Genomic DNA, 23,045 nt, shown 5'->3' on the forward strand with positions numbered 1-23,045 from the left:
AAACACGCTGATAAACACAGTGATAAACACAGTGATAAACACGCTGATAAACACAGTGATAAACACAGTGATAAACACAGTGATAAACACAGCTGATAAACACAGTGATAAACACAGTGATAAACACAGTGATAAACACAGTGATAAACACAGTGATAAACACACTGATAAACACACTGATAAACACACTGATAACCACAGTGATAAACACAGTGATAAACACAGTGATAAACACGCTGATAAACACGCTGATAAACACAGCTGATAAACACAGTGATAAACACAGTGATAAAACAGTGATAAACACAGTGATAAACACAGTGATAAACACAGTGATAAACACAGTGATAAACACAGTGATAAACACGCTGATAAACACGCTGATAAACACAGTGATAAACACAGTGATAAACACGCTGATAAACACAGTGATAAACACAGTGATAAACACGCTGATAAACACAGTGATAAACACAGTGATAAACACAGTGATAAACACACTGATAAACACAGTGATAAACACAGTGATAAACACAGTGATAAACACGCTGATAAACACAGTGATAAACACAGTGATAAACACAGTGATAAACACAGTGATAAACACAGTGATAAACACAGTGATAAACACAGTGATAAACACAGTGATAAACACGCTGATAAACACAGTGATAAACACAGTGATAAACACGCTGATAAACACAGTGATAAACACAGTGATAAACACAGTGATAAACACAGTGATAAACACGCTGATAAACACAGTGATAAACACAGTGATAAACACAGTGATAAACACAGTGATAAAACGCGATAAACACAGTGATAAACACAGTGATAAACACAGTGATAAACACGCTGATAAACACAGTGATAAACACAGTGATAAACACAGTGATAAACACAGTGATAAACACAGTGATAAACACAGCTGATAAACAGCTGATAAACACAGTGATAAACACAGTGATAAACACAGTGATAAACACAGTGATAAACACAGTGATAAACACAGCTGATAAACACGCTGATAAACACAGTGATAAACACAGTGATAAACACGCTGATGATAAACACAGTGATAAACACAGTGATAAACACAGTGATAAACACGCTGATAAACACACTGATAAACACAGTGATAAACACAGTGATAAACACGTGATAAACACAGTGATAAACACAGTGATAAACACAGTGATAAACACAGTGATAAACACAGTGATAAACACAGTGATAAACACGCTGATAAACACGCTGATAAACACACTGATAAACACAGTGATAAACACGCTGATAAACACACTGATAAACACAGTGATAAACACAGTGATAAACACACTGATAAACACAGTGATAAACACAGTGATAAACACGCTGATAAACACAGTGATAAACACAGTGATAAACACAGTGATAAACACAGTGATAAACACGCTGATAAACACAGTGATAAACACAGTGATAAACACAGTGATAAACACAGCTGATAAACACGCTGATAAACACGCTGATAAACACAGTGATAAACACAGTGATAAACACGCTGATAAACACGCTGATAACACCGTGATAAACACGCTGATAAACACAGTGATAAACACAGTGATAAACACTGATAAACACGTGATAAACACAGTGATAAAACTGATAAACGATAAACACAGTGATAAACACAGTGATAAACACGCTGATAAAACGCTGATAAATCGCTGATAAACACAGTGATAAACACAGTGATAAACACAGTGATAAACACACTGATAAACACAGTGATAAACACACTGATAAACACAGTGATAAACACACTGATAAACACAGTGATAAACACGCTGATAAACACAGTGATAAACACAGTGATAAACACGCTGATAAACACAGTGATAAACACGCTGATAAACACAGTGATAAACACGCTGATAAACACAGTGATAAACACGCTGATAAACACAGTGATAAACACACTGATAAACACAGTGATAAACACGCTGATAAACACAGTGATAAACACAGAGATAAACACAGTGATAAACACGCTGATAAACACAGTGATAAACACAGAGATAAACACAGTGATAAACACGAGTGATAAACACAGTGATAAACACGCTGATAAACACAGTGATAAACACGCTGATAAACACAGTGATAAACACAGAGATAAACACAGTGATAAACACAGTGATAAACACAGTGATAAACACAGTGATAAACACGCTGATAAACACAGTGATAAACACAGTGATAAACACGCTGATAAACACGCTGATAAACACAGTGATAAACACAGTGATAAACACAGTGATAAACACAGTGATAAACACGCTGATAAACACACTGATAAACACAGTGATAAACACAGTGATAAACACAGTGATAAACACGCTGATAAACACGCTGATAAACACAGTGATAAACACAGTGATAAACACAGTGATAAACACGCTGATAAACACAGTGATAAACACAGTGATAAACACGCTGATAAACACAGTGATAAACACGCTGATAAACACAGTGATAAACACAGTGATAAACACAGTGATAAACACGCTGATAAACACAGTGATAAACACAGTGATAAACACGCTGATAAACACAGTGATAAACACAGTGATAAACACAGTGATAAACACAGTGATAAACACGCTGATAAACACAGTGATAAACATGTGATAAACACGCTGGATAAACACAGTGATAAACACAGTGATAAACACGCTGATAAACACAGTGATAAACACAGTGATAAACACACGCTGATAAACACGCTGATAAACACAGTGCTGATAAACACAGTGATAAACACAGTGATAAACACAGTGATAAACACAGTGATAAACACAGTGATAAACACGTGATAAACACAGTGATAAACACGCTGATAAACACAGTGATAAACACGCTGATAAACACGCTGATAAACACGCTGATAAACACAGTGATAAACATGCTGATAAACACGCTGATAAACACGCTGATAAACACACTGATAAACACGCTGATAAACACGCTGATAAACACAGTGATAAACACAGTGATAAACACAGTGATAAACACAGTGATAAACACGCTGATAAACACGCTGATAAACACAGTGATAAACACGCTGATAAACACGCTGATAAACACGCTGATAAACACAGTGATAAACACATTGATAAACACGCTGATAAACACGCTGATAAACACACTGATAAACACACCCAACACTGACCGTTTCACCGAACACTGACCGTTTCACCGAACACTGACCGTTTCACCGAACACTGACCGTTTCACCGAACACTGACCGTTTCACCCAACACTGACCGCTTTCACCCAACACTGACCGCTTCACCCAACACTGACCATTTCACCTGACCGCTTCACCTAACACTGACCGCTTTCTGACCCTTTAACACTGACCGCTTCACCAACACTGACCGCTTCACCCAACACTGACCGCTTCACCCAACACTGACCGCTTTCACCCAACACTGACCGCTTCACCAACACTGACCGCTTCACCCAACACTGACCGCTTCACCCAACACTGACCGCTTCACCAACACTGGGACCGCTTCACCAACACTGACCGCTTCACCCAACACTGACCGCTTCACCCAACACTGACCGCTTCACCCAACACTGACCGCTTCACCTAACACTGACCGCTTCACCCAACACTGACCGCTTCACCAACACTGACCGCTTCACCAACACTGACCGCTTCACCCAACACTGACCGCTTCACCTAACACTGACCGTTCACCCCACACTGACCGCTTCACCTAACACTGACCGCTTCACCCAACACTGACCGCTTCACCCAACACTGACCGCTTTACCCAACACTGACCGCTTCACCCAACACTGACCGTTTCACCCAACACTGACCGCTTCACACTGAGAACACTGACCGCTTCACCTAACAACACTGACCGCTTTCACCCAACACTGACCGTTTCACCAACACTGACCGCTTCACCGAACACTGACCGCTTCACCCAACACTGACCGCTTCACCCAACACTGACCGCTTCACCACTACACACTGACCGCTTCACCCAACACTGACCGCTTCACCCAACACTGACCGCTTCACCCAACACTGACCGCTTCACCTAACACTGACCGCTTCACCTCAACACTGACCGCTTCACTCAACACTGACCGCTTCACGAACACTGACCGCTTCACCCAACACTGACCGCTTCACCCAACACTGACCGCTTCACCCAACACTGGCCGCTTCACCCAACACTGGCCGCTTCACCCAACACTGGCCGCTTCACCCAACACTGACCGCTTCACCCACACTGACCACTGACCGCTTCACCCCCATCGCTTTACCCAACACTGACCGTTTTCACCCAACACTGACCGCTTCACCCAACACTGACCGTTTTCACCCAACACTGACCGTTTCACCCAACACTGACCGCTTCACCCAACACTGACCGCTTCACCCAACACTGACCGCTTCACCCAACACTGACCGCTTCACCCAACACTGACCGTTTCACACGACCGCTTCACCAACACTGACCGCTTCACCCCAACACTGACCGCTTCAACTGACCAACACTGACCGCTTCACCCAACACTGGCCGCTTCACCCAACACTGACCGCTTCACCCAACACTGACCGCTTCACCTTTCAACACTGACCGCTTCACCACTGACCGCAACACTGACCGCTTCACCCAACACTGACCGCTTCACCCCAACACTGACCGCTTCACCCAACACTGACCGCTTCACCCAACACTGGCCGCTTCACCAACACTGACCGCTTCACAGAACACCACACACCTCACCAACCGCCGTTTCACCACACTGACCGCTTCACCTCACACTGACCGCTTCACCCAACACTGACCGCTTCACCCAACACTGACCGCTTCACCCAACACTGGCCGCTTCACCCCAACACTGACCGCTTTCACCTCACACTGACCGCTTCACACTGACTTTCACCCACACTGACCGCTTCACCTCCACTGACCGTTTCACACTGACCGCTTCACCCAACACTGACCGCTTCACCCAACACTGGCCGCTTTCACCCAACACTGACCGCTTTCACCCAACACTGACCGCTTCACCCAACACTGACCGCTTCACCACACTGACCGCTTCACCTCACACTGACCGCTTCACCTCACACTGACCGTTTCACCCAACACTGACCGCTTCACCCAACACTGGCCGCTTCACCCAACACTGACCGTTTCACCCAACACTGACCGCTTCACCCAACACTGACCGCTTCACCCAACACTGACCGCTTCACCGAACACTGACCGCTTCACCCCACACTGACCGCTTCACCAACACTGACCGCTTTCACCCAACACTGACCGCTTCACCCAACACTGACCGCTTCACCTGAACACTGACCGCTTCACCAACACTGACCGCTTCACCCAACACTGACCGCTTCACCGAACACTGACCGCTTCACCCAACACTGACCGCTTCACCCAACACTGACCGCTTCACCCAACACTGACCGCTTCACCCAACACTGACCGCTTCACCCAACACTGACCGCTTCACCCACACTGACCGCTTCACCCAACACTGACCGCTTCACCAACACTGACCGCTTCACCCAACACTGGCCGTTTCAACCAACACTGACCGCTTCACCAACACTGACCGCTTCACCCAACACTGACCGCTTCACCTAACACTGACCGCTTCACCCAACACTGACCGCTTCACCCAACACTGGCCGTTTCAACCAACACTGACCGCTTCACACTGACCGCTTACCCAACACACTTGACTCGTTTACCCAACACTGACCGCTTCACAGAACACTGACCGCTTCACCCAACACTGACCGCTTCACCCAACACTGACCGCTTCACCTCACACTGACCGCTTCACCCAACACTGACCGTTTCACCCAACACTGACCGCTTCACCTCACACTGACCGCTTCACCCAACACTGACCGCTTCACCCAACACTGACCGCTTCACCCAACACTGACCGCTTCACCCAACACTGACCGCTTCACACTGACCCCAACACTGACCGCTTCACCTAACACTGACCGCTTCCGACCGCTTTCACCAACACTGACCGTTTCACCCAACACTGACCGCTTCACCAACACTGACCGCTTCACCCAACACTGACCGCTTACCCAACACTTCACCCAACACTGACCGACCTTCACCCAACACTGACCGCTTCACCCAACACTGACCGCTTCACCCAACACTGACCGCTTCACCCAACACTGACCGCTTCACCCAACACTGACCGCTTCACCTAACACTGACCGCTTCACCCAACACTGACCGCTTCACCCAACACTGACCGCTTCACCCAACACTGACCGCTTTAATCAACACTGACCGCTTCACCAACACTGACCGCTTCACCCAACACTGACCGCTTCAACACTGACCGCTTCACCACACTGACCGCTTCACCAACACTGACCGCTTCACGCTTCAACACTGACCGCTTACCCAACACTGACCGCTTCACCTCAACACTGACCGCTTCACCCAACACTGACCGCTTCACCAACACTGACCGCTTCACCAACACTGACCGCTTCACAGAACACTGACCGCTTCACTGACCGCTTCACCCAACACTGACCGCTTCACCCAACACTGACCGCTTCACCCAACACTGACCGCTTCACCCAACACTGACCGCTTCACCCAACACTGACCGCTTCACCCAACACTGACCGCTTCACGACCGAACACTGACCGCTTCACCTAACACTGACCGCTTTAACACTGACCCTTCAACACGACCGCTTCACCCAACACTGACCGCTTCACCCAACACTGACCGCTTCACCAACACTGACCGCTTCACCCAACACTGACCGCTTCACCCAACACTGACCGCTTCACCCAACACTGACCGTTTCACCCAACACTGACCGCTTCACCCAACACTGACCGCTTCACCCAACACTGACCGCTTCACCCAACACTGACCGCTTCACCCAACACTGACCGCTTCACCCAACACTGACCGCTTCACCTCACACACGCTTCACCTAACACTGACCGCTTCAATCAACACTGACCGCTTTTCACACTGACCAACACTGACCGCTTCACCCAACACTGACCGCTTCACCCAACACTGACCGCTTCACCCAACACTGACCGCTTCACCCAACACTGACCGCTTCACCAACACTGACCGCTTTCACCCAACACTGACCGCTTCACCCAACACTGACCGCTTCACCCAACACTGACCGCTTCACCCAACACTGACCGCTTCACCAACACTGACCGCTTCACAGAACACTGACCGCTTCACCCAACACTGACCGCTTCACCCAACACTGACCGCTTCACCCAACACTGACCGCTTCACCCAACACTGACCGCTTCACCCAACACTGACCGCTTCACCCAACACTGACCGTTTCACCCAACACTGACCGCTTCACCCAACACTGACCGCTTCACCCAACACTGACCGCTTCACCCAACACTGACCGCTTCACCCAACACTGACCGCTTCACCCAACACTGACCGCTTCACCCAACACTGACCGCTTCACCCAACACTGACCGCTTCACCCAACACTGACCGCTTCACCCAACACTGACCGCTTCACCCAACACTGACCGCTTCACCCAACACTGACCGCTTCACCCAACACTGACCGCTTTCACAGAACACTGACCGCTTCACCCAACACTGACCGCTTCACCCAACACTGACCGCTTCACCCAACACTGACCGCTTCACCCAACACTGACCGCTTCACCCAACACTGACCGCTTACCCAACACTGACCGCTTCACCCAACACTGACCGCTTCACCCAACACTGACCGCTTCACCAACACTGACCGCTTCACCCAACACTGACCGCTTCACCCAACACTGACCGCTTCACCCAACACTGACCGCTTCACCCAACACTGACCGCTTCACCCAACACTGACCGCTTCACCTGAACACCGACCGCTTCACCCAACACTGACCGCTTCACCCAACACCGACCGCTTCACCCAACACTGACCGCTTTCACCAACACCGCTTCACCCAACACTGACCGCTTCACCCAACACTGACCGCTTCACCCAACACTGACCGCTTCACCCAACACTGACCGCTTCACCAACACTGACCGCTTCACCCAACACTGACCGTTTCACCCAACACTGACCGCTTCACCCAACACTGACCGTTTACCCAACACTGACCGCTTCACCCAACACTGACCGCTTCACCCAACACTGACCGCTTCACCCAACACTGACCGCTTCACCCAACACTGACCGCTTCACCCAACACTGACCGTTTCACCCAACACTGACCGCTTCACCCAACACTGACCGCTTCACCCAACACTGACCGTTTCACCCAACACTGACCGCTTCACCCAACACTGACCGCTTCACCCAACACTGACCGCTTCACCAACACTGACCGCCCAACACTGACCGTTTCACCCAACACTGACCGTTTCACCCAACACTGGCCGTTTTCACCCAACACTGGCCGCTTCACCCAACACTGACCGCTTCACCCAACACTGACCGCTTCACCCAACACTGACCGCTTCACCCCAACACTGACCGCTTCACCCAACACTGACCGCTTCACCCAACACTGACCGTTTCACCCAACACTGACCGCTTCACCTCACACTGACCGTTTCACCCACACTGACCGTTTCACCCAACACTGACCGCTTCACCCAACACTGACCGCTTCACCCAACACTGACCGCTTCACCTCACGCTTACCCAACACGCTTCACCCCAACACTGGCCGTTTCACCTCACACTGACCGTTTCACCCAACACTGACCGCTTCACCCAACACTGACCGTTTCACCCAACACTGACCGCTTCACGAACACTGACCGCTTCACCCAACACTGACCGTTTCACCCAACACTGACCGTTTCACCAACACTGACCGCTTTCGACCGCTTCACCCAACACTGACCGCTTCACCCAACACTGACCGCTTTCATCCGCTTCACCCAACACTGACCGCTTCACCCAACACTGAACACTGACCGCTTCACCTAACACTGACCGCTTCACCCAACACTGACCGTTTCACCCAACACTGACCGTTTCACCCAACACTGACCGTTTCACCCAACACTGACCGTTTCACCCAACACTGACCGTTTCACCCAACACTGACCGTTTCACCCAACACTGACCGTTTCACCCAACACTGACCGTTTCACCTCACACTGACCGTTTCACCTGACCGCTTTACCTCACTGACCGCTTCACCCAACACTGACCGTTTCACCCCACACTGACCGCTTCACCCAACACTGGCCGTTTCACCCAACACTGACCGTTTCACCCACACACTGACCGTTTCACCCAACACTGGCCGTTTCACCACCAACTTTACCCAACACTGACCGTTTCATCAACACTGACCGTTTCACCCAACACTGGCCGTTTCACCCAACACTGACCGTTTCACCAACACTGACCGTTTCACCCAACACTGACCGTTTCACAGAACACTGGCCGTTTCACCCAACACTGACCGTTTCACCAACACTGACCGCTTCACCCAACACTGACCGTTTCACCCAACACTGACCGTTTCACCCAACACTGACCGCTTCACCCCAACACTGACCGTTTCACCCAACACTGACCGTTTCACCCAACACTGACCGTTTTCACCCAACACTGACCGTTTCACCTAACACTGACCGTTTCACCTCCACCGCTTCACCCCACACTGACCGTTTCACCCCACACTGACCGTTTCACCCAACACTGACCGTTTCACCCAACACTGACCGTTTCACCCAACACTGACCGTTTCACCCAACACTGACCGTTTCACCCAACACTGACCGTTTCACCCAACACTGACCGTTTCACCCAACACTGACCGCTTCACCAATACTGACCGTTCACCTAACACTGACCGTTTTCTTGCCCAACACTGACCGTTTCACCGAACACTGACCGTTTCACCCAACACTGACCGTTTCACAGAACACTGACCGTTTCACCCAACACTGACCGTTTCACCAACACTGGCCGTTTCACCCAACACTGACCGTTTCACTGACCCTCACACTGACCGCTTCACCCAACACTGGCCGTTTCACCCAACACTGGCCGTTTCACCTCACACTGACCGTTTCACCCAACACTGACCGTTTCACCCAACACTGACCGTTTCACCTCACACTGGCCGTTTCACCTCACACTGACCGTTTCACCCCACACTGACCGTTTCACCGAACACTGACCGTTTCACCCAACACTGACCGTTTCACCCAACACTGACCGTTTCACCCAACACTGGCCGTTCACCCAACACTGACCGTTTCACCCAACACTGGCCGACCGCTTCACCCAACACTGGCCGTTTCACCCAACACTGGCCGTTTCACCCAACACTGACCGTTTCACCCAACACTGGCCGTTTCACCCAACACTGGCCGTTTCACCCAACACTGACCGTTTCACGACCGACCGTTCCTGACCGCTTCACCCAACACTGCTTCACTCACACCGTTTTCACCCAACACTGGCCGTTTCACCCAACACTGACCGTTTCACCCAACACTGACCGTTTCACCTCACACTGACCGTTTCACCCAACACTGACCGTTTCACCCAACACTGACCGTTCACCTCACACTGACCGTTCACCTCACACTGACCGTTTCACCCAACACTGACCGTTTTCACCGAACACGAACACTGACCGTTCACCCAACACTGACCGTTTCACCCAACACTGACCGTTTCACCCAACACTGACCGTTTCACCCAACACTGACCGTTTCACCCAACACTGACCGTTTCACCCAACACTGACCGTTCACCTCACACTGACCGTTTCACCAACACTGACCGTTCACCTCCAACACTGACCGTTTCACCCAACACTGACCGTTTTCACCTCACACTGACCGTTTCACCTCACACTGACCGTTTCACCCAACACTGACCGTTTCACAGAACACTGACCGCTTCACGAACACTGACCGTTCACCTCAACACTGACCGTTTCACCCAACACTGACCGTTTCACCTCACACTGACCGTTTCACCTCACACTGACCGTTTCACCCAACACTGACCGTTCAACACCCAACACTCACCCAACACTGACCGTTTCACCCAACACTGACCGTTTCACCCAACACTGACCGTTTCACCCAACACTGACCGTTTCACCTCACACTGACCGTTTCACCCAACACTGACCGTTTCACCCAACACTGACCGTTTCACCTCACACTGACCGTTTCACCCAACACTGACCGTTTCACCCAACACTGACCGTTTCACCCAACACTGACCGTTTCACCCAACACTGACCGTTTCACCGAACACTGACCGTTTCACCCAACACTGACCGTTTCACCCCAACACTGACCGTTTCACCGAACACTGACACTGACCGTTTCACCCAACACTGACCGCTTCACCGAACACTGACCGTTTCACGAACACTGACCGCTTCACCGAAAACTGACCGTTTCACCCAACACTGACCGTTTCACCCAACACTGACCGTTTCACCTCCCACACTGGCCGTTTCACCCAACACTGACCGTTTCACCCCACACTGGCCGTTTCACCCAACACTGGCCGTTTCACCTCCACACTGACCGTTTCACCCAACACTGACCGTTTCACCTCACACTGACCGTTTCACCCAACACTGACCGTTTCACCCAACACTGACCGTTTCACCGAACACTGACCGTTTCACCCAACACTGACCGTTTCACCCAACACTGACCGTTTCACCGAACACTGACCGCTTCATGCCGTTCCCAACACTGACCCGTTTCACCCAACACTGGCCGTTTCACAGAACACTGGCCGTTTCACACTGACCGTTCACAGAACACTGACCGTTCACCCAACACTGACCGTTTCACCCAACACTGACCGTTCACCCACACTGGCCGTTTCACCAACACTGACCGTTCACAGAACACTGACCGTTTCACCAACACTGACCGTTCACCAACACTGACCGTTTCACCGAACACTGACCGTTTCACCGAACACTGACCGTTTCACCCAACACTGACCGTTTCACCCAACACTGGCCGTTTCACCCCAACACTGACCGTTTCACCCAACACTGACCGTTTCACCCCAACACTGACCGTTTCACCCAACACTGACCGTTTCACCCACACTGACCGTTTCACCCAACACTGAGCCGTTTCACCCAACACTGGCCGTTTCACCCAACACTGACCCGTTTCACCCAACACTGGCCGTTTCCCCAACACTGACCGTTTCACCCAACACTGGCCGTTTCACCCAACACTGACCGTTTCACCCAACACTGACCGTTTCACCCCAACACTGGCCGTTTCACCCCAACACTGGCCGTTTCACCCAACACTGACCGTTTCACCCAACACTGACCGTTTCACCAACACTGACCGTTTCACCTCACACTGGCCGTTTCACCCAACACTGGCCGTTTCACCAGTACTGGCGTTCAAGGTACGGCCGTTTCACCCAACACTGGCCGTTTCACCCAACACGTTTGACCGCGTTTCACCAACACTGACCGTTTCACCCAACACTGACCCCGTTTCACCCAACACTGACCGTTTCACCCAACACTGGCCGTTTCACCATACTGACCGTTTCACCCAACACTGACCGTTTCACCCAACACTGGCCCGTTTCACCGAACACTGGCCGTTTCACCCAACACTGACCGTTTCACCCAACACTGGCCGTTTCACCAACACTGACCGTTCACCCAACACTGGCCGTTTCACCCAACACTGGCCGTTTCACCCAACACTGACCGTTTCACCCCAACACTGGCCGTTTCACCCAACACTGGCCGTTTCACCCAACACTGACCGTTTCACCCCAACACTGACCGTTTCACCCCAACACTGACCGTTTCACCCAACACTGACCGTTCACCCAACACTGACCGTTTCACCTCACACTGGCCGTTTCACCCAACACTGACCGTTCACCTCACACTGGCCGTTTCACCCAACACTGGCCGTTTCACCCAACACTGGCCGTTTCACCTACACTGACCGTTCACCCAACACTGACCGTTTCACCCAACACTGACCGTTTCACCCAACACTGACCGTTTCACCTCCACTGGCCGTTTCACCCCAACACTGACCGTTTCACCCCAACACTGACCGTTTCACCTCAACACTGACCGTTTCACCCAACACTGACCGTTTCACCCAACACTGACCGTTTCACCCAACACTGACCGTTTCACCTCACACTGACCGTTTCACCCAACACTGACCGTTTCACCCAACACTGACCGTTTCACCCCTGGCCGTTTCACACTGACCGTTCACCCAACACTGACCGTTTCACCCAACACTGGCCGTTTCACCCGAACACTGACCGTTTCACCCAACACTGACCGTTTCACCCCACACGTTTCACCCAACCGAGCCGTTTCACCCCACAACACCGACACTGGCCGTTTCACCCCACACTGACCCGTTTCACCCAACACTGACCGTTTCACCTCACACTGGCCGTTTCACCCAACACTGACCGTTTCACGTTTTCACCCAACACTGACCGTTTCACCCAACACTGGCCGTTTCACCCAACACTGACCGTTTCCCAACACTGACCTTTTCACCCAACACTGACCTTTTCACGAACACTGACGTTTGACCGTTCACTAACACTGACCGTTTCACCCAACACTGACCGTTTCACAGAACACTGACCGTTTCACAGAACACTGACCGTTTCACAGAACACTGACCGTTTCACCCAACACTGACCGTTTCACCCAACACTGACCGTTTCACCCAACACTGGCCGTTTCACCGAACACTGACCGTTTCACAGAACACTGACCGTTTCACCGAACACTGACCGTTCACAACACTGGCCGTTTCACCCCAACACTGACCGTTTCACCCCAACACTGACCGTTTCACCCAACACTGGCCGTTTCACCCAACACTGACCGTTTCACCCAACACTGACCGTTTCACCCAACACTGACCGTTTCACCTCCACACTGGCCGTTTCACCCAACACTGGCCGTTTCACCCAACACGACCGTTTCACCTCACACTGACCGTTTCACCCCAACACTGGCCGTTTCACCCAACACTGGCCGTTTCACCCAACACTGACCGTTTCACCCAACACTGACCGTTTCACCCAACACTGACCGTTTCACCCAACACTGACCGTTTCAACCAACACTGACCGTTTCACCCAACACTGACCGTTTCACCCAACACTGACCGTTTCACCCAACACTGACCGTTTCACCCCAACACTGGCGTTCACGAATACTGACCGTTCACCGAACACTGACCGTTTCACAACACTGACCGTTCACCAACACTGACCGTTTCACCGTGCACTGACCCGTTTCACCAACACTGACCGTTTCACCTAACACTGACCGTTCACCTCACACTGACCGTTTCACCCAACACTGGCCGTTTCACCCAACACTGACCGTTTCACCCAACACTGGCGTTTCACCAACACTGGCCGTTTCACCAACACTGACCGTTTCACCAACCACTGGCCGTTTCACCCAACACTGACCGTTTCACCGAACACTGGCCGTTTCACCTCCACTGGCCGTTTCACCAACACTGACCGTTTCACGGAACACTGACCGTTTCACCCAACACTGACCGTTTCACCCAACACTGGCCGTTTCACCCAACACTGACCGTTTCACCCAACACTGACCGTTTCACCCAACACTGACCGTTTCACCCAACACTGACCGTTTCACCCAACACTGACCGTTTCACCCAACACTGGCCGTTTCACCCAACACTGGCCGTTTCACCCAACACTGGCCGTTTCACCCAACACTGGCCGTTTCACCCAACACTGGCCGTTTCACCCAACACTGACCGTTTCACCCAACACTGACCGTTTCACCCAACACTGACCGTTTCACCCAACACTGACCGTTTCACCCAACACTGACCGTTTCACCCAACACTGGCCGTTTCACCCAACACTGACCGTTTCACCCAACACTGACCGTTTCACCCAACACTGACCGTTTCACCCAACACTGACCGTTTCACCCAACACTGACCGTTTCACCCAACACTGCCTGTTCAGAGCACATTTAAAACCCAACCTCAGCCCCAGAGTCCTATTGTTATATCATTAGGTCGGGAGTCAGTGGTTTCTGATGAGATAGCGAGTCAAGTATAGACCTCCGGGAACAAGCACATCCACACGCTTGTCAGTGAGCTTGACTAAAGCCCTGTTGAGATGCAGTGCAGCGTTCACCACAGTTAGACAGAACGGGTCATCCTGGACAGAGGGCTCTACCTGGCTACTTATAGACGCGCATTAGATCAGGAACGCATCGTCAATCTAACTTCATAGTGGTGTGTGTGTGTGTGTGTGTGTGTGTGTGTCTGTGTGTGTGTGTGTATACACTTTCCTTATAATGAACTGTCTTTATCTTGTTTTCCTGCCACAGGGCCTGTATTCCCAACTCTTAGGTCAGGGCCTGTATTCCCAACTCTTAGGTCAGGGCCTGTATGCCCAACTCTTAGGTCAGGGCCCGTATTCCCAACTCTTAGGTCAGGGCCCGTATTCCCAACTCTTAGGTCAGGGCCTGTATGCCCAACTCTTAGGTCAGGGCCTGTATGCCCAACTCTTAGGTCAGGGCCCGTATTCCCAACTCTTAGGTCAGGGCCCGTATTCCCAACTCTTAGGTCAGGGCCTGTATTCCCAACTCTTAGGTCAGGGCCTGTATGCCCAACTCTTAGGTCAGGGCCCGTATTCCCAACTCTTACTCAATTAATTACTCAATTACTCAATTATAGCCGCGGACGAAAAAAGGGGAGAATCAACCAGGGGATCAATGGCTTCTCAGAGACATAAAGGCAACTCCGTGTAGTAACACACCTTCCACGTCGTTCGTTGAGCTTCCACAGGACGCATAGCTACTCGTTAAACTGCCATGACGGCCACGTTCCGAACAACAACAACGATGCTTTTTAATTCCAGTCTGTGTTCGAACAATTAGGGTTGCCTTGGAAACGCACGACAATACCCAAGGGACATCAACCCCAGGGGAGAAACAGGACAGACAGAATGATCCTAGTCAGCAGGAATGTCACAAAGCACATTAAAAACAGATAAAGAACAGGTCATACAATCCAGAATTGGGGGGGTGGAGCAGTATTTCGGGAACTTTGCATGTCTATATTTTCCTGTCCTCCTCTGGAGAAGAAGGTGCTGCTCTGTTTCAGCTGGTATGGTCAGTCTAGCTCTATGGAGGAGAAGGTGCTGCTCTGTTTCAGCTGGTATGGTCAGTCTAGCTGTATGGAGGAGAAGGTGCTGCTCTGTTTCAGCTGGTATGGTCAGTCTAGCTGTATGGAGAAGGTACTGCTCTGTTTCAGCTGGTATGGTCAGTCTAGCTGTATGGAGGAGAAGGTACTGCTCTGTTTCAGCTGGTATGGTCAGTCTAGCTGTATGGAGGAGAAGGTGGTGCTCTGTTTCAGCTGGTATGGTCAGTCTAGCTGTATGGAGGAGAAGGTACTGCTCTGTTTCAGCTGGTATGGTCAGTCTAGCTGTATGGAGGAGAAGGTACTGCTCTGTTTCAGCTGTTATGGTCAGTCTAGCTGTATGGAGGAGAAGGTACTGCTCTGTTTCAGCTGTTATGGTCAGTCTAGCTGTATGGAGAAGGTACTGCTCTGTTTCAGCTGTTATGGTCAGTCTAGCTGAATGGAGGAGAAGGTACAGCTCTGTTTCAGCTGGTATGGTCAGTCTAGCTGTATGGAGGAGAAGGTACTGCTCTGTTTCAGCTGTTATGGTCAGTCTAGCTGTATGGAGAAGGTACTGCTCTGTTTCAGCTGGTATGGTCAGTCTAGCTGTATGGAGGAGAAGGTACTGCTCTGTTTCAGCTGGTATGGTCAGTCTAGCTGTATGGAGGAGAAGGTACTGCTCTGTTTCAGCTGGTATGGTCAGTCTAGCTGTATGGAGGAGAAGGTACTGCTCTGTTTCAGCTGGCATGGTCAGTCTAGCTGTATGGAGGAGAAGGTACTGCTCTGTTTCAGCTGGTATGGTCAGTCTAGCTGTACGGAGGAGAAGGTACTGCTCTGTTTCAGCTGGTATGGTCAGTCTAGCTGTATGGAGGAGAAGGTACTGCTCTGTTTCAGCTGGTATGGTCAGTCTAGCTGTATGGAGGAGAAGGTACTGCTCTGTTTCAGCTGTCATGTTCTATATCTATAAGTGTCCAGATATCTGTGACAAATGTTTAAATCCTTCGAAACTAATGTGATTTCTGGATTCAAATAAAGTATTTAAAATGTGTGTGTTTGTGTATCAATGCCTGTGTGTGTGTGTACGTGTGTGTGTAGGTGTGTGTGTGTGTGTAGGTGTGTGTGTGTCACCTCTGGCGTGTTCTTCTTGAAGTCGCGGCTCTGGTCGATGAGTTTCTTCCTGGACTGTTCGCTCTCATCCTGTCTGTTGGCGAGCTGTGTGGCGGTGGCGTCTAGTTCTCTCTGAAACAAACACACACGTTGTGAGAGGCTTTGTAGGGCGCAGCGGTCTGCATCTCAGCGCTTGATGCGTCACTACAGACACCATGGTTCGAATCCAGGCTGTATCACAACCGGCCGTGATTGGGAGTCCCATAGGGTGGAGAATAATTGGCCCAGCGTCGTCCGGGTTTGGCCCAGCGTCATCCGGGTTTGGCCCGGGGCAGGCCGTCATTGTAAATAGGAATTTGCTCTTAACGGACTTTCCTAGTTAAATAAAAATATTTTTTAAACAAATTCTCTCCACTTCTTCCCCCTCTCCTTCTCAACCCTCTCCTCCTCACCCCTCTTCTCCTCACCCCTCCCCCTCTCCTCCTCACCCCTCTTCTCCTCACCCCTCTTCTCCTCAACCCTCTCCTCCTCAACCCTCTCCTCCTCAACCCTCTCCTCCCCAACCCTTTCCTCCCCAACCCTTTCCTCCTCAACCCTCTCCTCCTCAACCCTCTCCTCCTCACCCCTCTCCCTCTCCTCCTCACCCCTCTCCCTCTTCTCCTCAACCCTCTCCTCCTCAAACCTCTCCTCCCCAACCCTCTCCTCCTCAACCCTCTCCCCCTCTTCCCCCCCTCTCTCCCTCAACCCTCTCCTCCTCAACCCTTCTCCTCCTCAACCCTTCTCCTCCTCAACCCTCTCCTCCTCAACCCTCTCCTCCTCAACCCTCTCCTCCTCAACCCTCTCCTCCTCACCCCTCTCCTCCTCACCCCTCTCCTCCTCACCCCTCTCCTCAACCCTCTCCTCCTCAACCCTTCTCCTCCTCAACCCTCTCTCCCTCAACCCTCTCCTCCTCAACCCTCTCCTCCTCAACCCTTCTCCTCCTCACCCCTTCTCCTCCTCAACCCTTCTCCTCCTCAACCCTTCTCCTCCTCAACCCTTCTCCTCCTCAACCCTTCTCCTCCTCAACCCTCTCCTCCTCACCCCTACCCATTCTCCACCTTCCTCCCCATCCCCCCCCCCCCTCTCTGCTCACCCAGGAGAGAGATGATGCTGCTGGTAACACAGCACTAATAACTTAAATACCAAATGATTTATTTTACACACATTACAATAGGGGCCAAGAGACAAATCTACAGCATCCCCAGACACTCAGAAAGCCCACAGCGTCTAGACTCAATGGGAACACCAGAATAGAGTTATCGAGCAAAAGAAATGACAAATCCTATTCTATCATAGATCCAGCTCTTCCCAGACCAGATCCCACACCAGATCCCAGTGGGTGTAAAGCCAGACTGATCCCAGACCAGATCCCACACCAGATCCCAGACCAGATCCCAGTGGGTGTAAAGCCAGACCAGATCCCACACCAGATCCCAGACCAGATCCCAGTGGGTGTAAAGCCACTGATCCCAGACCAGATCCCAGTGGATGTAAAGCCACTGATCCCAGACCAGATCCCAGTGGATGTAAAGCCACTGATCCCAGACCAGATCCCAGTGGATGTAAAGCCACTGATCCCAGACCAGATCCCAGTGGATGTAAAGCCACTGATCCCAGACCAGATCCCAGTGGATGTAAAGCCACTGATCCCAGACCAGATCCCAGTGGATGTAAAGCCACTGATCACAGACCAGATCACCTTGGGTGTAAAGCCAGACTGATCTCTCAGCTCTAGAGTACTCGAACATAACCACGCACAAACACACACCGTGTAGTCTATAGCCATCTCTACCCTGACACATATCACCACCCCCCCTGTGTGTAGTCTATAGCCATCTCTACCCTGACACATATCACCCCCCCCTGTGTAGTCTATAGCCATCTCTACCCTGACACATATCACCCCCCCCTGTGTAGTCTATAGCCATCTCTACCCTGACACATATCACCACCCCCTGTGTGTAGTCTATAGCCATCTCTACCCTGACACATATCACCCCCCTGTGTGTAGTCTATAGCCATCTCTACCCTGACACATATCACCCCCTGTGTGTAGTCTATAGCCATCTCTACCCTGACACATATCACCCCCCTGTGTGTAGTCTATAGCCGTCTCTACCCTGACACATACCACCCCCCTGTGTGTAGTCTATAGCCATCTCTACCCTGACACATACCACCCCCCTGTGTGTAGTCTATAGCCATCTCTACCCTGACACATTATACCCACCCCTGTGTGTAGTCTATAGCCATCTCTACCCTGACACATATCACCCCCTGTGTGTAGTCTATAGCCATCTCTACCCTGACACATATCACCCCCCTGTGTGTAGTCTATAGCCATCTCTACCCTGACACATATCACCCCCCACTGTGTGTAGTCTATGGCCGTCTCTACCCTGACACATATCACCCCCCTGTGTGTAGTCTATAGCCATCTCTACCCTGACACATATCACCCCCCTGTGTGTAGTCTATAGCCGTCTCTACCCTGACACATATCACCCCCCTGTGTGTAGTCTATGGCCGTCTCTACCCTGACACATATCACCCCCCTGTGTGTAGTCTATAACCATCTCAACCCTGACACATATCACCCCCCTGTGTGTAGTCTATAGCCATCTCTACCCTGACACATATCACCCCCCTGTGTGTAGTCTATAACCATCTCTACCCTGACACATATCACCCCCCGTGTGTAGTCTATAGTCGTCTCTACCCTGACACATATCACCCCCCTGTGTGTAGTCTATAGCCGTCTCTACCCTGACACATATCACCCCCCCATGTGTGTAGTCTATAGCCGTCTCTACCCTGACACATATCACCCCCCCATGTGTGTAGTCTATAGCCATCTCTACCCTGACACATATCACCCCCCTGTGTGTAGTCTATAGCCGTCTCTACCCTGACACATATCACCCCCCTGTGTGTAGTCTATAGCCATCTCTACCCTGACACATATCACCCCCCTGTGTGTAGTCTATAGCCGTCTCTACCCTGACACATATCACCCCCCTGTGTAGTCTATAGCCATCTCTACCCTGACACATATCACCCCCCTGTGTAGTCTATAGCCATCTCTACCCTGACACATATCACCCCCCTGTGTGTAGTCTATAGCCATCTCTACCCTGACACATATCACCCCCCCTGTGTGTAGTCTATAGCCATCTCTACCCTGACACATATCACCCCCTGTGTGTAGTCTATAGCCATCTCTACCCTGACACATATCACCCCCCTGTGTGTAGTCTATAGCCATCTCTACCCTGACACATATCACCCCCTGTGTGTAGTCTATAGCCATCTCTACCCTGACACATATCACCCCCTGTGTGTAGTCTATAGCCATCTCTACCCTGACACATATCACCCCCGTGTGTGTAGTCTATAGCCGTCTCTACCCTGACACATATCACCCCCCTGTGTGTAGTCTATAGCCATCTCTACCCTGACACATATCACCCCCCTGTGTGTAGTCTATAACCATCTCTACCCTGACACATATCACCCCCCTGTGTGTAGTCTATAGCCGTCTCTACCCTGACACATATCACCCCCCTGTGTGTAGTCTATAGCCATCTCTACCCTGACACATAACACCCCCTGTGTGTAGTCTATAGCCGTCTCTACCCTGACACATATCACCCCCTGTGTGTAGTCTATAGCCATCTCTACCCTGACACATATCACCCCCCTGTGTGTAGTCTATAGCCATCTCTACCCTGACACATATCACCCCCTGTGTGTAGTCTATAGCCGTCTCTACCCTGACACATATCACCCCCCTGTGTGTAGTCTATAGCCATCTCTACCCTGACACATATCACCCCCCTGTGTGTAGTCTATAGCCGTCTCTACCCTGACACATATCACCCCCCTGTGTGTAGTCTATAGCCATCTCTACCCTGACACATATCACCCCCCTGTGTGTAGTCTATAGCCATCTCTACCCTGACACATATCACCCCCCTGTGTGTAGTCTATAACCGTCTCTACCCTGACACATATCACCCCCTGTGTGTAGTCTATAGCTATCTCTACCCTGACACATATCACCCCCCCTGTGTGTAGTCTATAGCCATCTCTACCCTGACACATATCACCCCCCCTGTGTGTAGTCTATAACCATCTCTACCCTGACACATATCACCCCCCCGTGTGTAGTCTATAGTCGTCTCTACCCTGACACATATCACCCCCCTGTGTGTAGTCTATAGCCATCTCTACCCTGACACATATCACCCCCCCGTGTGTAGTCTATAGCCGTCTCTACCCTGACACATATCACCCCCCTGTGTGTAGTCTATAGCCGTCTCTACCCTGACACATATCACCCCCCTGTGTAGTCTATAGCCGTCTCTACCCTGACACATATCACCCCCTGTGTGTAGTCTATAGCCGTCTCTACCCTGACACATATCACCCCCCTGTGTGTAGTCTATAGCCGTCTCTACCCTGACACATATCACCCCCCCCTGTGTGTAGTCTATAGCCATCTCTACCCTGACACATATCACCCCCCCGTGTAGCCTATAGCCGTCTCTACCCTGACACATATCACCCCCCCCTGTGTGTAGTCTATAGCCATCTCTACCCTGACACATATCATCCCCCCTGTGTGTAGTCTATAGCCATCTCTACCCTGACACATATCACCCCCCTGTGTGTAGTCTATAGCCGTCTCTACCCTGACACATATCACCCCCTGTGTGTAGTCTATAGCCGTCTCTACCCTGACACATATCACCCCCCCCTGTGTGTAGTCTATAGCCATCTCTACCCTGACACATATCACCCCCCCTGTGTGTAGTCTATAGCCATCTCTACCCTGACACATATCACCCCCCTGTGTGTAGTCTATAGTCGTCTCTACCCTGACACATATCACCCCCCTGTGTGTAGTCTATAGCCGTCTCTACCCTGACACATATCACCCCCCCTGTGTGTAGTCTATAGTCGTCTCTACCCTGACACATATCACCCCCCTGTGTGTAGTCTATAGCCATCTCTACCCTGACACATATCATCCCCCTGTGTGTAGTCTATAGTCGTCTCTACCCTGACACATATCACCCCCCTGTGTGTAGTCTATAGCCGTCTCTACCCTGACACATATCACCCCCCCCTGTGTGTAGTCTATAGCCGTCTCTACCCTGACACATATAACCCCCCTGTGTAGTCTATAGCCATCTTTACCCTGACACATATCACCCCCCCCTGTGTGTAGTCTATAGCCATCTCTACCCTGACACATATCACCCCCCCTGTGTGTAGTCTATAGCCGTCTCTACCCTGACACATATCACCCCCCTGTGTAGTCTATAGCCGTCTCTACCCTGACACATATCACCCCCTGTGTGTAGTCTATAGCCGTCTCTACCCTGAGACATATCACCCCCCTGTGTGTAGTCTATAGCCATCTCTACCCTGACACATATCACCCCCCTGTGTGTAGTCTATAGCCGTCTCTACCCTGACACATATCACCCCCCCTGTGTAGTCTATAGCCGTCTCTACCCTGACACATATCACCCCCTGTGTAGTCTATAGCCGTCTCTACCCTGAGACATATCACCCCCCCCTGTGTGTAGTCTATAGCCATCTCTACCCTGACACATATCACCCCCTGTGTGTAGTCTATAGCC

At 51.0% G+C, this 23,045-nt stretch overlaps 1 protein-coding gene across 1 annotated transcript in view; it reads right to left on the bottom strand.

Annotated features, from left to right (window-relative positions):
• Positions 1–23,045, bottom strand: part of LOC135537941 (protein CASP-like) — a 139,218-nt gene that overhangs the window by 59,416 nt on the left and 56,757 nt on the right. The window contains exon 2 of the mRNA XM_064963949.1: positions 17,377–17,487. Within this exon, the coding sequence (XP_064820021.1) occupies positions 17,377–17,487 (111 nt within the window). The remainder of the gene's footprint in view (positions 1–17,376; positions 17,488–23,045) is intronic.

The sequence above is a fragment of the Oncorhynchus masou genome, unplaced genomic scaffold (assembly GCF_036934945.1).
Source record: "Oncorhynchus masou masou isolate Uvic2021 unplaced genomic scaffold, UVic_Omas_1.1 unplaced_scaffold_874, whole genome shotgun sequence".
NCBI classification, from domain to species: Eukaryota; Metazoa; Chordata; class Actinopteri; order Salmoniformes; family Salmonidae; genus Oncorhynchus; species Oncorhynchus masou.